This window comes from Schistocerca serialis, chromosome 12, assembly GCF_023864345.2.
Source record: "Schistocerca serialis cubense isolate TAMUIC-IGC-003099 chromosome 12, iqSchSeri2.2, whole genome shotgun sequence".
Classification (NCBI taxonomy): Eukaryota; Metazoa; Arthropoda; class Insecta; order Orthoptera; family Acrididae; genus Schistocerca; species Schistocerca serialis.
Genome location: NC_064649.1, coordinates 25,266,406 through 25,280,348, shown reverse-complemented (window position 1 = coordinate 25,280,348; position 13,943 = coordinate 25,266,406). Strand labels below are relative to the sequence as shown.

At 40.3% G+C, this 13,943-nt stretch overlaps 1 protein-coding gene across 3 annotated transcripts in view; it reads right to left on the bottom strand.

Annotated features, from left to right (window-relative positions):
- LOC126428472 (F-box/LRR-repeat protein 2-like) overlaps positions 1 to 13,943 on the bottom strand; it is a 135,433-nt gene that overhangs the window by 48,374 nt on the left and 73,116 nt on the right. For all 3 annotated transcript variants that reach the window (XM_050090409.1, XM_050090410.1, XM_050090408.1), the window contains exon 7: positions 6,753 to 6,924. In XM_050090409.1, coding sequence (XP_049946366.1) covers positions 6,753 to 6,924 — 172 coding nt within the window. The remainder of the gene's footprint in view (positions 1 to 6,752; positions 6,925 to 13,943) is intronic.

Below are 13,943 nucleotides of genomic sequence, written 5' to 3'. Positions count from 1 at the left end.
GCGATGGATTGGACGTGATGGGCCAACGGTTTGGCCTCCACACTCTCCTGACATAACCCCATTAGACTTCTTTTTATGGGGTTATGTCAAGGACGAGGTCTACCGAACACGTGTACCAGATCTTGAAACCCTGCGGCAACGGATAACCACAGTCGTTGAATCGATCCCTCCAGTAATGTTGGCTAATGTGTGGACGGAAATTGAACATCGCCTAGATGTGCTAGATGCTACCAAGGGTGCTCCTGTGGAAGTTTACTGATGTGTGAAAAAAACTTTGATAGTTTGTAAACAATTAGACACCAGTTTCATATTTGTATCTTACTTCTAGCCTGAGTTATCAATTTATGTAATCAGGGAAAGACTTTTCGGACACCCTGTAAGTTACGGGTAAAATGGGTGACAGGGGCTAGCCACCACTCCTAGTAGGATTAATCTCGAGTCTTTACCGTGTAGAAGAAACAGTAAAATACGACAGAGAAAAGAACAAATGAGATGAAAACAAGGAGTGCAACAGGGGCATTCCCTCTAACCCTCTCTTTTTAACATCTATACTACAATGTCCTTAAAATTTGGATTGGAAATTAGATAATTATCCAGCAACTAAATTAAATAAACAGAAAATGACCTCCAGTTAACAGCAGACCTCCTTAGCCAAATACACGTAGAATACAAGCCAAAAACTCCATTACCAACCTATCAAGTTTAACAGCCAATGTGATTGGAAAAATTAACAGGCAACAAACTAACTGAACAACTGTCACAATTTAGGCTGCAACACTAGTCATGATTATGGCATAAATGAAAAGCTGCAATAAACACAACACTTAGCTACAAAACCCGAAAAAGACACAAAAATTAAATTTTATAAAACTAGAGCAATATCAATACCATGCCATGGAATGCTGCTGAATAAATAAAAATAAAGAAGATAACAAAATACAAGTGTCAAGGATGAGATCCTTGAGGAGAGTAAAGGGCTACAAGACATTTAATAAAGAACTGTGAGGGAACAGTTTTTGCATTTAATTCCTGGAAGAAAACTAATTGCTGGACCGAGACTCTAACTCGGGACCTTTGCCTTTCATGGACAACTGCTCTACCAATTGACATGCTGAACCACAACTCACATGTCCTCTCATGCTTCGCAGGAGGGCTTCTGTGAAGTCTGGATGGTAGGAGACGAGGTACAGGCAGAAGTAATGCTGTGGGGATAGGTCGTCAGTTGTGCTCAGGTAACTCAGTCGGTGGAGTACTTGCCTGCCAAAACCAAAGGTCTCGAGTTCGAGTCTCAGTCTAGCACACAGTTTTGATCTGACAAGAACTTTCAGAACAGAAGTGATTGCTTAGAAAATTGGCTTTAAGTCTCTAAACTCAAGTTACAAATTTAGGAAAGTAATGGAATCTACCTCCCTACACGACCAATAGTGATATTTTGCCAGTAACATGTTTTTTTGGGGTTTAGGGGCTGGTCCCAGGTTTAATTTTCAGCCTAAGTTTCATCTCTTGCTGCATGATAAACATTCTGACTGTGGACACAGGTTTTTAAAATTCTCTAGCCGTTGGTGGGGAGGCTTGCATGCCTCAGCGATACAGATGGCCGTACCGTAGGTGCAACCACAACGGAGGGGTATCTGTTGAGAGGCCAGACAAACATGTGGTTCCTGAAGAGGGGCAGCAGCCTTTTCAGTAGTTGCAGGGGCAACAGTCTGGATGTTTGACTGATCTGGCCTTGTAACATTAACCAAAACGGCCTTGCTGTGCTGGTACTGCGAACGGCTGAAAGCAAGGGGAAACTACAGCCGTAATTTCTCCCGAGGACATGCAGCTTTACTGTATGATTAAATGATGATGGCGTCCTCTTGGGTAAAATATTCTGGAGGTAAAATAGTCCCCCATTCAGATCTCTGGGCAGGGACTACTCAAGAGGACGTCGTTATCAGGAGAAAGAAAACTGGCATTCTACGGATCGGAGCGTGGAATGTCAGATCCCTTAATCGGGCAGGTAGGTTAGAAAATTTAAAAAGGGAAATGGATAGGTTAAAGTTAGATATAGTGGGAATTAGTGAAGTTCGGTGACAGGAGGAACAAGACTTTTGGTCAGGTGATTACAGGGTTATAAATACAAAGTCAAATAGGGGTAATGCAGGAGTAGGTTTAATAATGAATAAAAAAATAGGAGTGCGGGTTAGCTACTACAAACAGCATAGTGAACGCATTATTGTGGCCAAGATAGACACAAAGCCCATGCCTACTACAGTAGTACAAGTTTATATGCCAACTAGCTCTGTAGATGATGAAGAAATTGATGAAATGTATGACAAAATAAAAGAAATGATTCAGCTAGTGAAGGGAGACGAAAATTTAATAGCCATGGGTGACTGGAATTCGTCAGTAGGAAAATGGAGAGAAGGAAACATAGTAGGTGAATATGGATTGGGGGGAAGAAATGAAAGAGGAAGCCGCCTTGTAGAATTTTGCACAGAGCATAACTTAATCATAGCTAACACTTGGTTCTAGAATCATGAAAGAAGGTTGTATACCTGGAAAAATCCTGGAGATACTAAAAGCTATCAGATAGATTACATAATGGTAAGACAGAGAATTAGGAACCAGGTTTTAAATTGTAAGACATTTCCGGGGGCAGATGTGGACTCTGACCACAATCTATTGGTTATGAACTGCAGATTGAAACTGAAGAAACTGCAAAAAGGCAGGAATTTAAGGAGATGGGACCTGGATAAACTGAAAGAACCAGAGGTTGTACAGAGGTTCAGGGAGGGCATAAGGGAACAATTGACAGGAATGGGGGAAAGAAATACAGTAGAAGAAGAATGGGTAGCTATGAGGGATGAAGTAGTGAAGGCAGCAGAGGATCAAGTAGGTAAAAAGACGAGGGCTAATAGAAATCCTTGGGTAACAGAAGAAATATTGAATTTAATTGATGAAAGGAGAAAATATAAAAATGCAGTAAATGAAGCAGGCAAAAAGGAATACAAACGTCTCAAAAATGAGATCGACAGGAAGTGCAAAATGGCTAAGCAGGGATGGCTAGAGGACAAATGTAAGGATGTAGAGGCTTGTCTCACTAGGGGTAAGATAGATACTGCCTACAGGAAAATTAAAGAGACCTTTGGAGAGAAGAGAACCACTTGTATGAATATCAAGAGCTCAGATGGCAACCCAGTTCTAAGCAAAGAAGGGAAGGCAGAAAGGTGGAAGGAGTATATAGAGGGTTTATACGAGGGCGATGTACTTGAGGACAATATTATGGAAATGGAAGAGGATGTAGATGAAGATGAAATGGGAGATAAGATACTGCGTGCAGAGTTTGACAGAGCACTGAAAGACGTGAGTCGAAACAAGGCCCCGGGAGTAGACAACATTCCATTAGAACTACTGATGGCCTTGGGAGAGCCAGTCATGACAAAACTCTACCATCTGGTGAGCAAGATGTATGAGACAGGCGAAATACCCACAGACTTCAAGAAGAATATAATAATTCCAATCCCAAAGAAAGCAGGTGTTGACAGATGTGAAAATTACCGAACTATCAGTTTAATAAGTCACAGCTGCAAAATACTAACATGAATTCTTTACAGACAAATGGAAAAACTGGTAGAAGCGGACCTCGGGGAAGATCAGTTTGAATTCCGTAGAAATGTTGGAACACGTGAGGCAATACTAACCTTACGACTTATCTTAGAAGAAAGATTAAGAAAAGGCAAACCTACGTTTCTAGCATTTGTAGACTTAGAGAAAGCATTTGACAACGTTAACTGGAATACTCTCTTTCAAATTCTGAAGGTGGCAGGGGTAAAATACAGGGAGCGAAAGGCTATTTACAATTTGTACAGAAACCAGATGGCAGTTATAAGAGTCGAGGGGCACGAAAGGGAAGCAGTGGTTGGGAAAGGAGTGAGACAGGGTTGTAGCCTCTCCCCGATGTTATTCAATCTGTATATTGAGCAAGCAGTAAAGGAAACAAAAGAAAAATTCGGAGTAGGTATTAAAATTCATGGAGAAGAAGTAAAAACTTTGAGGTTCGCCGATGACATTGTAATTCTGTCAGAGACAGCAAAGGACTTGGAAGAGCAGTTGAACGGAATGGACAGTGTCTTGAAAGGAGGATATAAGATGAATATCAACAAAAGCAAAACGAGGATAATGGAATGTAGTCAAATTAAATCGGGTGATGCTGAGGGTATTAGATTAGGAAATGAGACACTTAAAGTAGTAAAGGAGTTTTGCTATTTAGGGAGTAAAATAACTGATGATGGTCGAAGTAGAGAGGATATAAAATGTAGACTGGCAATGGCAAGGAAATCGTTTCTGAAGAAGAGAAATTTGTTAACATCGAGTATAGATTTAAGTGTCAGGAAGTCGTTTCTGAAAGTATTTGTATGGAGTGTGGCCATGTATGGAAGTGAAACGTGGACGATAAATAGTTTAGACAAGAAGAGAATAGAAGCTTTAGAAATGTGGTGCTACAGAAGAATGCTGAAGATAAGGTGGGTAGATCACGTAACTAATGAGGAGGTATTGAATAGGATTGGGGAGAAGAGAAGTTTGTGGCACAACTTGACTAGAAGAAGGGATCGGTTGGTAGGACATGTTTTGAGGCATCAAGGGATCACAAATTTAGCATTGGAGGGCAGCGTGGAGGGTAAAAATCGTAGAGGGAGACCAAGAGATGAATACACTAAGCAGATTCAGAAGGATGTAGGTTGCAGTAGGTACTGGGAGATGAAGAAGCTTGCACAGGATAGAGTAGCATGGAGAGCTGCATCAAACCAGTCTCAGGACTGAAGACCACAACAACAACAGCAATTATCAATTTGAGATGCAAATACTTTGAATACTTTTCTGGTAGATATGGTAAAGTAGGCCTATTTGTTACTGAAGCGAGTTATCTTCAGTTATAATTAACACAGAATTACTACAGCTACAATTTTGTACACTGCTCTACTGATGGAGTAGCTATTGTGGGTTTGGCATGGGGTGCGTGTGCTATCTGCTGATGGCATTTCTTTGTGGTGCTTACAAAGGAGATTGTGACTGTGTGTGAGATCCGTGTAGGTAATTTTGCATCAATTCCTATCATACAGTATTGGTGATGTATGCTTTTAACACATCTGATCTTCACTTACAATTTCAGTGCGCCATAGCTACATTTGCATTTTATTTACTTCTGGTATGTTGACAATATAGTTGTGTAACATTACACTATATCAGTGCCAAATGTATCTCACTACAGAGCAGGTTCTTATAAAAAAAGAGTACGAATCTAAAATAACACATTTCTGACAATCACACACAATGTGAAGTGTTACGTTAAGTTAAACATAAAATATACGCTGAAGCACCAAAGAAACATATACGCATATGCATTCAAGTATGTAAACAGGCAGAATACGACAATATGGTTGGTAATGTCTATATAAGATGAGAAGTGTCTGGCATAGTTGTTGGATTGCTTACTGCTGCTACAATGGTAGGTTATCAAAATTTAAACAACATAATGTTATAGTCGGCACATGAGCGATGGTACACAGCATCTCTGAGGTAGCGATGAAGTGGGGATTTTCCCATACAAGCATTTCACGAGTGTACCATGAATATCAGGAATCTGATAAAACATCAAATCTCCAACATCACTGTGGGCGGAGAAAGAACCTCGTCTGGGCCCCGTCGACACTGACATTGGATTGTTGATGACTGGAAACATGTTGCCTGGTTGGACAAGTCTCATTTCAAATTGTATCAAGCAAATGGATGTGTGTGGGTATAGAGACAACCTCATGAATCCATGGACCCTGCATGTCAGCAGGGGACTGTTCAAGCCGTGGAGGCTCCATAATGGTGTGGGGCATGTGCAGCTGGAGTGATATGGGACCTCTGATACGTCTAGATACGACTCTGACATATGTATGCATCCTGTCCGATCACCTGCATCCATTCATGTCCATTGTGCATTCCAACAGACTTGGGCAATTCCTGGAGGGCAATGCAAAGCCTCACACATCCAGAACTGCTACAGAGTGGCTCCAGGAACACCCTTCTGAGTTTAAACATTTCCCCAGACATGAACACTATTGAGCGTATCTGGGATGCCTTGTAACACGCTGTTTAGAAGAGACTCCACCTGCTCGTACTCTTATAGATTTATGGACAGACTTACAATTCATGATGTCAGTTCCCTCCAGCACTACTTCAGACATAAGTCGAGTCCATGCCATGCCATGTTGCGGCACATCTGCATGCTCGTGGGGGCCCTACACGATATTAGGCAGGTGCGCCAGTTTCTTTGGCTCTTCACTGTACATAAGATACAAAGGAATTACAGATATTGGCTGCAAGTGGGCACTGATTGAAACAAATGGGGACAGTTGAAAATTTGTGCTGGACTGGGATTTGAATGCAAGCCTCCTGCTTACTTGGTAGTTGCTCTGACCACAGTGACCAGATACAGTGGTCACTGTAACCGCACAGACTACCCTAGAATGCCTCCCATCACACCCAAATTCTCAACTTATCTACACACTACTAATGTAGTGACCCTTGCCCATTACCCTCATTACCTGCAGCATTCCATTAAGTCTGAGCCTGGTGCACATCCGCACTGAATAGATCACTGGCCGTATCCCCTTTGAAAAGTATCTGTAATTCCTTTGTGCCTCAATTCATAATGGCTGGTAAATATAAATAAGACTAACAACAAGCATCAACACTCAGATACAAAAACTGATACTTACTGGGTAGTTGATCCTCTGCAAGCTAACCAGGGACAGCTCGGAAAGTCTATGGCAACTGGTATACAGGGCTCTGATAACACAAGGTGAGACAGGTTGCAGCATACGCACTTTCCGTAGATCCGGAGCATTGGGGAGAAACTCTATTGCCTCCCGGTCAGTTGCGCCAAACTGCCTGTCACAAAATTAGTTGATAACACATAAACACTTGTTTGTCAAGTGCCACCCGTAGTATCAGGAGATGGCCATTGTAGGCCAAAACCGGTTATGATAGTATCATAAAAAAGTGATTGTGTCAAAAATAAAAAATAATACATTACATAATAATGACATCTAATTCCTTAATAGAACCTCAAATATGTCCGAATGCACCTTCCATACACATTGTCAATATTCTGAAGTGAAATATCTGTAGCTTCTACAATGACATCTGTCTTGTACACGAATCCAGAAGCAAAGCTGTTTCAAAATCTTTCTTTAAAGAGAATGGTAATAATGTGTGGTGGAGCAGAGAAACTAATGCTAACTTTCTGAAATTCCAATTTCTTCAGATAGTAATAGAACATAAGGGCTCACAAGAAATGAGTAGGAAACACCCGTTACTGGGGCAAAGGACAGGCAGCATGGCAAGCCAATAATGTAAAGTTACAGCTGACAGCCATTTTTTTTAAATCACATACAGTGGTCATGTGAATTGTGTGTGTGTGTGTGTGTGTGTGTGTGTGTGTGTGTGTGTGTGTGCGCGTGTGTGTGCGTGTGGCCAAAAGCTTACTTGTTTAGCAATCTCTCTGTTGTGCCTTTTTGTGTCAGCATCTCCACAATACGGGGAGTAGCAGCATTCGCGATACTGTCAATAACTTAAATGCCCTAGATAAGCAGAAAATTTTCTGAAAAACTGCTCAGGTTTAACATGAAAATATTTTTAGAGCAGAGTACACCAAATGTTTTAACAAATTGTACATGTGCCCCAGTTACTGGTTAACGCCTATGCAGTTAAGGACAAACTGAGTCATCTTTTAATGTTTGTCAAATGGCGACAACTGTCATTCCTGAGCCAGGCCACTGCCGCAAAGACGGCAACAATTACGCTTCATAATACAGCATATCCCGCTCCTCCCCCCATGAACCACGGACCCTGCCGTTGGTGGGGAGGCTTGCGTACCTCAGCAATACATATAGCGGTACCGTAGGTGCAACCACAACAGAGGGCTATCTGTTGAGAGGCCAGACAAACATGTGGTTCCTCAAGAGGGGCAGCAGCCTCTTCAGTAGTTGCAGTGGCAACAGTCTGGATAATTGACTGATGTGGTCTTGTAACATCTACCAGAACGGCCTTGCTGTGCTGGTACTGCAAACGGCTGAAAGTGAAGGGAAACTACAGCTGTAATTTTTCCGAAGGGCATTCAGCTTTACTGTCTGGTTAAATGATGATGGCATCCTCTTGGGTAAAATATTCCGAAGTAAAATAGTCCCCCATTTGGACCTCCGAGCGGGGACTACTCAGGACGATGTCTTCATCAGCAGAAAGAAAGCTGGCATTCTGTGGATCGGAGTGTGGAATGTCAAATCCCTTAAGGGGCTCCGGAACGCCCTATACTTGCAATGTTAAAATAACGCTTATAAATTACATCTTTCCTCACAAAGTATTTGAGGTAGGAAGTTGAACTTTTTACAGATTATTTATTGGAATATGGGCTACAACTTAACACAGGGATTTTACAAAATTGTAGTTCAGTTATTAAAGATGATTTTTTTTCAATTGTAATGAAAATTCACAACATTTTTTTGCAATTTTTTATTTATATATTCAAAAATATACAGTTTTTTTGGAAAAAGGCTGTGTTAAATTATGCAGAAGGTACTGTGTAACATTTACTGAAAGTTTGAAACAAATATGTTTGGAAGATCCCTAGAAAACATGTAATTAGTATGAGAAAATAAAAGTTTTGGGAATCGAGCGACAAAGATTGGATTAACTTTTTAGTGCATTCCAGGTCCATAGGATGGATTATCTTCATCCTCTGCAAACTCCTCCTCCAGCTTCCTCTTGTTCCTCCTCCTGTTTACTCTTGCTTGTATTTCTAGACTCTTTACAGCCCTGTCTGCAGCCCGAAGGCGTTCCTTGTCTAAAGCAAGCATCGCTCGTACCATGTTAGAACCTATCTTCATTCCCATATTTCTAAATACCTTGCACCTTACAATGTTGCCATCATTGAAAGTCGCAACAGCATCATACACACCAAAGTGAAGTGTTTCTATTCCAACAAATACAGTCTTGGGGATTCTCGACCATATAACACTACTTACACTTTCATTGGGGTTTTGAGTTTTTCCGTGAATAAACTTTTTCAACAGTTCAGGTGCTGCTAAGTCTCTGAAAATAGGTTTTATCACCTCCATTATTGCATGAGGCAGACTATGCTTATGAGTGTACACTTCACCAGTTAGCAATCCTTTGTTATATTTACACCGACTGTCTTCTTCTTTGGGACACAAGCTATGTTGGGGATTTTCATCGGTTGAAGAAGTATGAAAAAAAAAAGAGCCCAAACAGCCTTCTTCATTTCGTCGACACTTTGTGTATTTTGCCTAATAGCCATTCTATAATAGTTCTGTATTTTGTCAATTACACTGTCAGTTAACCTTCCCTTCCCATCCAACCCTTTACCATCACTGAGTTTTTGTTTTTTGTACGAAGCTTTCAGTCGCCGAAGTCTTGTTCCCATTCGCTTCTGTACGTGTCCAATACACTCAAATTTCTGCACTACAACATCATCACCATAGGGCTTCAGTCCTTGAACATGTTTGAAACTTTTAGAATCACCGTCACCAAGGTAATTAACATATCGCACTTTATCACACGCCTCAGAACGCTGGAATATACTGGCAACACCAGCCACTTCCATTCCTCCACTACTGCCACTATAGTTAGCTTTGCAATTATTTTCATGTGTACCTTTATATTTTTGTGGACATCTACAATACTTTGATATTACTGCTACATCTAAAACTTTCCCTGTATACACACTGGTGGCAGATACTACACCATGAAGAGATGTGTGTCCCCGTTTATGCCAGGTACCATCGAACGCTGCAGTCAAATCTCTGTTACCATTATTTTCCATTACTGCCTCTTCCACAGCGTTCTTCATAGATTCTATACAGACATCTTCTACTTTAGACCCTATTAATTTATTATAGGTCGTAAACTTGGTTGGGGGATTTGGAAGATTCATGATGCCACAGAAAATTGCACCTGCAGTAGCACCCTTACCAACTGAACGCAAGGAATAAACAAATCTAATGTTGTGTTCGTAGATTTTGCTACCATTTTCTTCAGTTGCAGTTACTGCAACACTTTTCCAAAAGGTGGTCATGTATGAACACTTATCACATTTCAGTTGTATTTCACTAGCAAGTCCAACGTGCTTTATTATGGAGAGTTCCAGACCAACTTCACTACAATGAATACATCTTACACAGTTTGAAAAAATTCCTTTGAGAACCGACATATCAAATATTTCATTCACATCCGATTCGCCCATAAAACATTCATAGTTTTCACTCATTGAACCAAGCTTCTTCTGTGAAGTATTTTCTTTCCCACTTTGACTGCTATGGGCAGGTGAACTTGAGAGGTTAGGTTCACTCACTTGGTTATCGTCTTTATTGTTTACAGTAATAACACATACCTTTGGCTTTCCAACATTTCTCCTTTTCTTAAAAGCCTTCAGAGGATTTCTAATAACTTTACTTTTACTCATTATTATACTTCAACAAAACAGAGACTCAAGAAACAGAATTAATTACGAATATTTTCGAGATAACGACAGAGTAAATAAACATGAAACAATCGACAATCACACCAGCGATATATATTGAACCATCACAGGTTAGCCACAACACATACTTTATCTCACATCATGATTTTGAGCCTTTCCGGAGCCCCTTAACTGGGCAGGTAGGTTAGAAAATTTAAAAAGGGAAATGGATAGGTTGAAGTAAGATATATTGGGAATTGGTGAAGTTCAGTGGCACGAGGAACAAGACCTCTGGTCAGGTGAATACAGGGTTATAAATACAAAATCAAATAACGGTAATGCAGGAGTGGGTTTAATAATGAATAAAAAAAACAGGAACGTGGATAAACTACTACGCACAGCGTAGTGACCGCATTATTGTAGCCAAGGTAGATGAAGCCCACGCCTACCACAATAGTACAAGCTTATATGTTAACTAGCTCCGCAGGCGAAAAGGTTGAAGAAACGTATGATGAGATAAAAGACATAACTCATATAGTTACGGGAGACAAAAATTTAGTAGTCATGGAGGACTGGAATGCAATTGTAGGAAAAGCAAGAGAAGGCAAAATAGTAAGTGGATATGGACTGGGGTAAGGAATGAAAGGGGAAGCTGCCTGGTAGAATTTTGCACAGAGCATAGCTAACACTTGCTTTAAGAATCATGAACAAAGGTTGTATACATGGACGAGGCCTGGAGACACTGGAAGGTTTCAGATAGATTATGTAATGGTAAGACAGAGATTTAGGAACCAGGTTTTTAATCGTAAGACATTTCCAGGAGCAATGTGGACTTTGACCATAATTCATTGGTTATGAACTGTAGATTGAAACTGAAGAAACTGCAAAAAGGTAGGAATTTAAGGAGATGGGACCTGAATAAACTGAAAGAACCAGAGGTTATAATGAGTTTCAGAGAGAGTATTAGGGAACAATTGACAGGAACAGGGAAAAGAAATACAGTAGAAAAAGAATGGGTAGCTTTCAAAGATGAAATAGTGAAGGCAGCAGAGGATCAAGTAGGCAAAAAGAAGAGGGCTAGTAGAAATCCTTGGGTAACAGAAAAGATATTGAATTTTTTGACAAATGGATAAAATATAAAAATGCCACAAATGAAGCAGGCAAAAAGGAATACAAACATTTCAAGAATGAGATCAACAGGAAGTGCAAAATGGCTAAGCAGAGATGGCTAGAGGACAAATGTAACGATGTGGAAGCATGTATCACTAGGGGGTAAGATAGATAATGCCTACAGGAAAATTGAAGAGATCTATGGGGAAAAGAGAACCACTTGTATGAATATCGAGCTCATATGAAAAACCCATCCGAAGCAAAGAAGGGAAAGCAGAAAGGTGAAAGGAGTATATAGAAGGTGATGTGCTTGAGGGCAATATAATGGAAATGGAAGAGGATGCAGATGAAGATGAAATGGGATATATGATACTGCATGAAGAATTTGACAGAGCACTGAAAGATCTAAGTTGAAACAGGGCCCTGGAAGTAGACAACATTGCATTAGAACTGCTGATAGCCTTGGGAGAGTCAGCCCTGACAAAACTCTTCCATCTGGTGAGCAAGATGTATGAGACAGGCGAGATACCCTCATCAAGAAGAATTTCAATCCCAAAGAAAGCAGGTGTTGACAGGTGTGAAAATTACCAAATTATCAGTTTAATAAGTCACAATTGCAAAGTACTAACACAAATTCTTGATGGACGAATGGAAAAACTGGTAGAAGCCAACCTCAGAGAAGACCAGTTTCGATTTCGTACAAATGTTGGAACATGTGAGGCAATACTGACCCCATGACTTATCTTAGAACACAGATTAAAGAAAGGCAAACCTACGTTTCTAACATTTATAGAATCAGAGAAAGCTTTTGATCATGCTGACAGGAACACTCTCTTTCAAATTCTGAAAGTGGCAGGGGTAAAATACAGGTAGCAAAAGGCTATTGACAATTTGTACAGAACCAGTCAGAAGAGTCGAGGGGCATGAAAGGTAAGCAGTGGTTGAGAAGGGAGTGAGACAGGGTTGTAGCTTATCCCCAGTGTTATTCTGTCTGTATATAGAGCAAGCAGTAAAGAAAACATAAGAAAAATTGGGAATAGGAATTGAAACCCATAGAGAAGAAATAAAAACTTTGGCGTTTGCCAATGACATGGTAATTCTGTCAGAGACAGCAAACGACCTGGAAGAGCAGCTGAACAGAATGGTTGGTTGGTTGGTTTAAGAGAGGGGGGAGGGACCAACAGCTACGTCGTTGGTCCCTTGTTCTGAATAAAACAATGCCACAAGAGTGAGAATAAAACAAGCAAGAGTGACAACGCAAAATGGAGAGAAAGGAAAAACCACAAGAACGACGGATGGGTAACAAACACTTAAATGGAAAAAAAAAGGGGAGAAGAAAACCACAGGAATGCAAGGAACAGGTAGAAGAGATTAAAACGACAAAACAGATTACCATGGCTGGCTGACCATGAGAATAGAAAGGAGAAGCCAGCCACTCTGCAACACATTAAAACCTCCACCCAAAAAGCACTAGGGTGTAGGACACAGAAGGACAAAGGACACATTCAATTTATTTGAAACGAAGTGTTTAATTTCACACTGTTGGCTAGTTTCAACTGTTCACTGCATTTCAAGTGAACATTTTCCATCTTCTAGCTCGTATGGCATTATGCCATAATAAAGAACCAAACACGAGAATACAGTACTGATACTCAAGAAAATTTACACCCGAATCCGACCATACGATTGTGTACTTTAAGCCGAATTATGCATTTTAGTATAGTTCACGAAATTCCGATGCTCCTGAAGTGTCCTTTGATGTCTTGTTTCTTTATGACATTTTAATATTTTACACGTACGAACATGCAGGCTTCCTGCGTCATCATAGCTGTGCAGGTGCAGTGACGCCTGTTATCTGGCGCTCTCTGGCAACCAGTGAAACAAACCAATTATCTAACACATCACGGGAATATATTGCGAATGGTGGTTTGAAAAGTGTTACTTTCAAAGTAAATTTCCTTTTACGCAAGATGAACTATGTACGAGAATGTACGACGAATGTCTTAAATCACAGAGCGTTTGACTCTCATTTAAAAATCAACTCTTTGAGGACGACCATCTACAAGAATTTCGAGCCCAGAAGACCAGACATTTACGTCATTATTAAAAATTTTACTGGCACATTTGTGTGATGTATCTTAAAGTGTAGCACGTGCAAAATGATCAGCATTATATGTCGAAGCTTAGCTTCTCTTGCAGCTTATTAATCTTCGAGACCAATTTTATATGTGAACACTTTGTTTTTCTTATAGCAAAACTATGTATATTAATTTAAACCATTAACTTATCTTATTTGTGTTTTCGCGCTACTTAAGAGTGATCT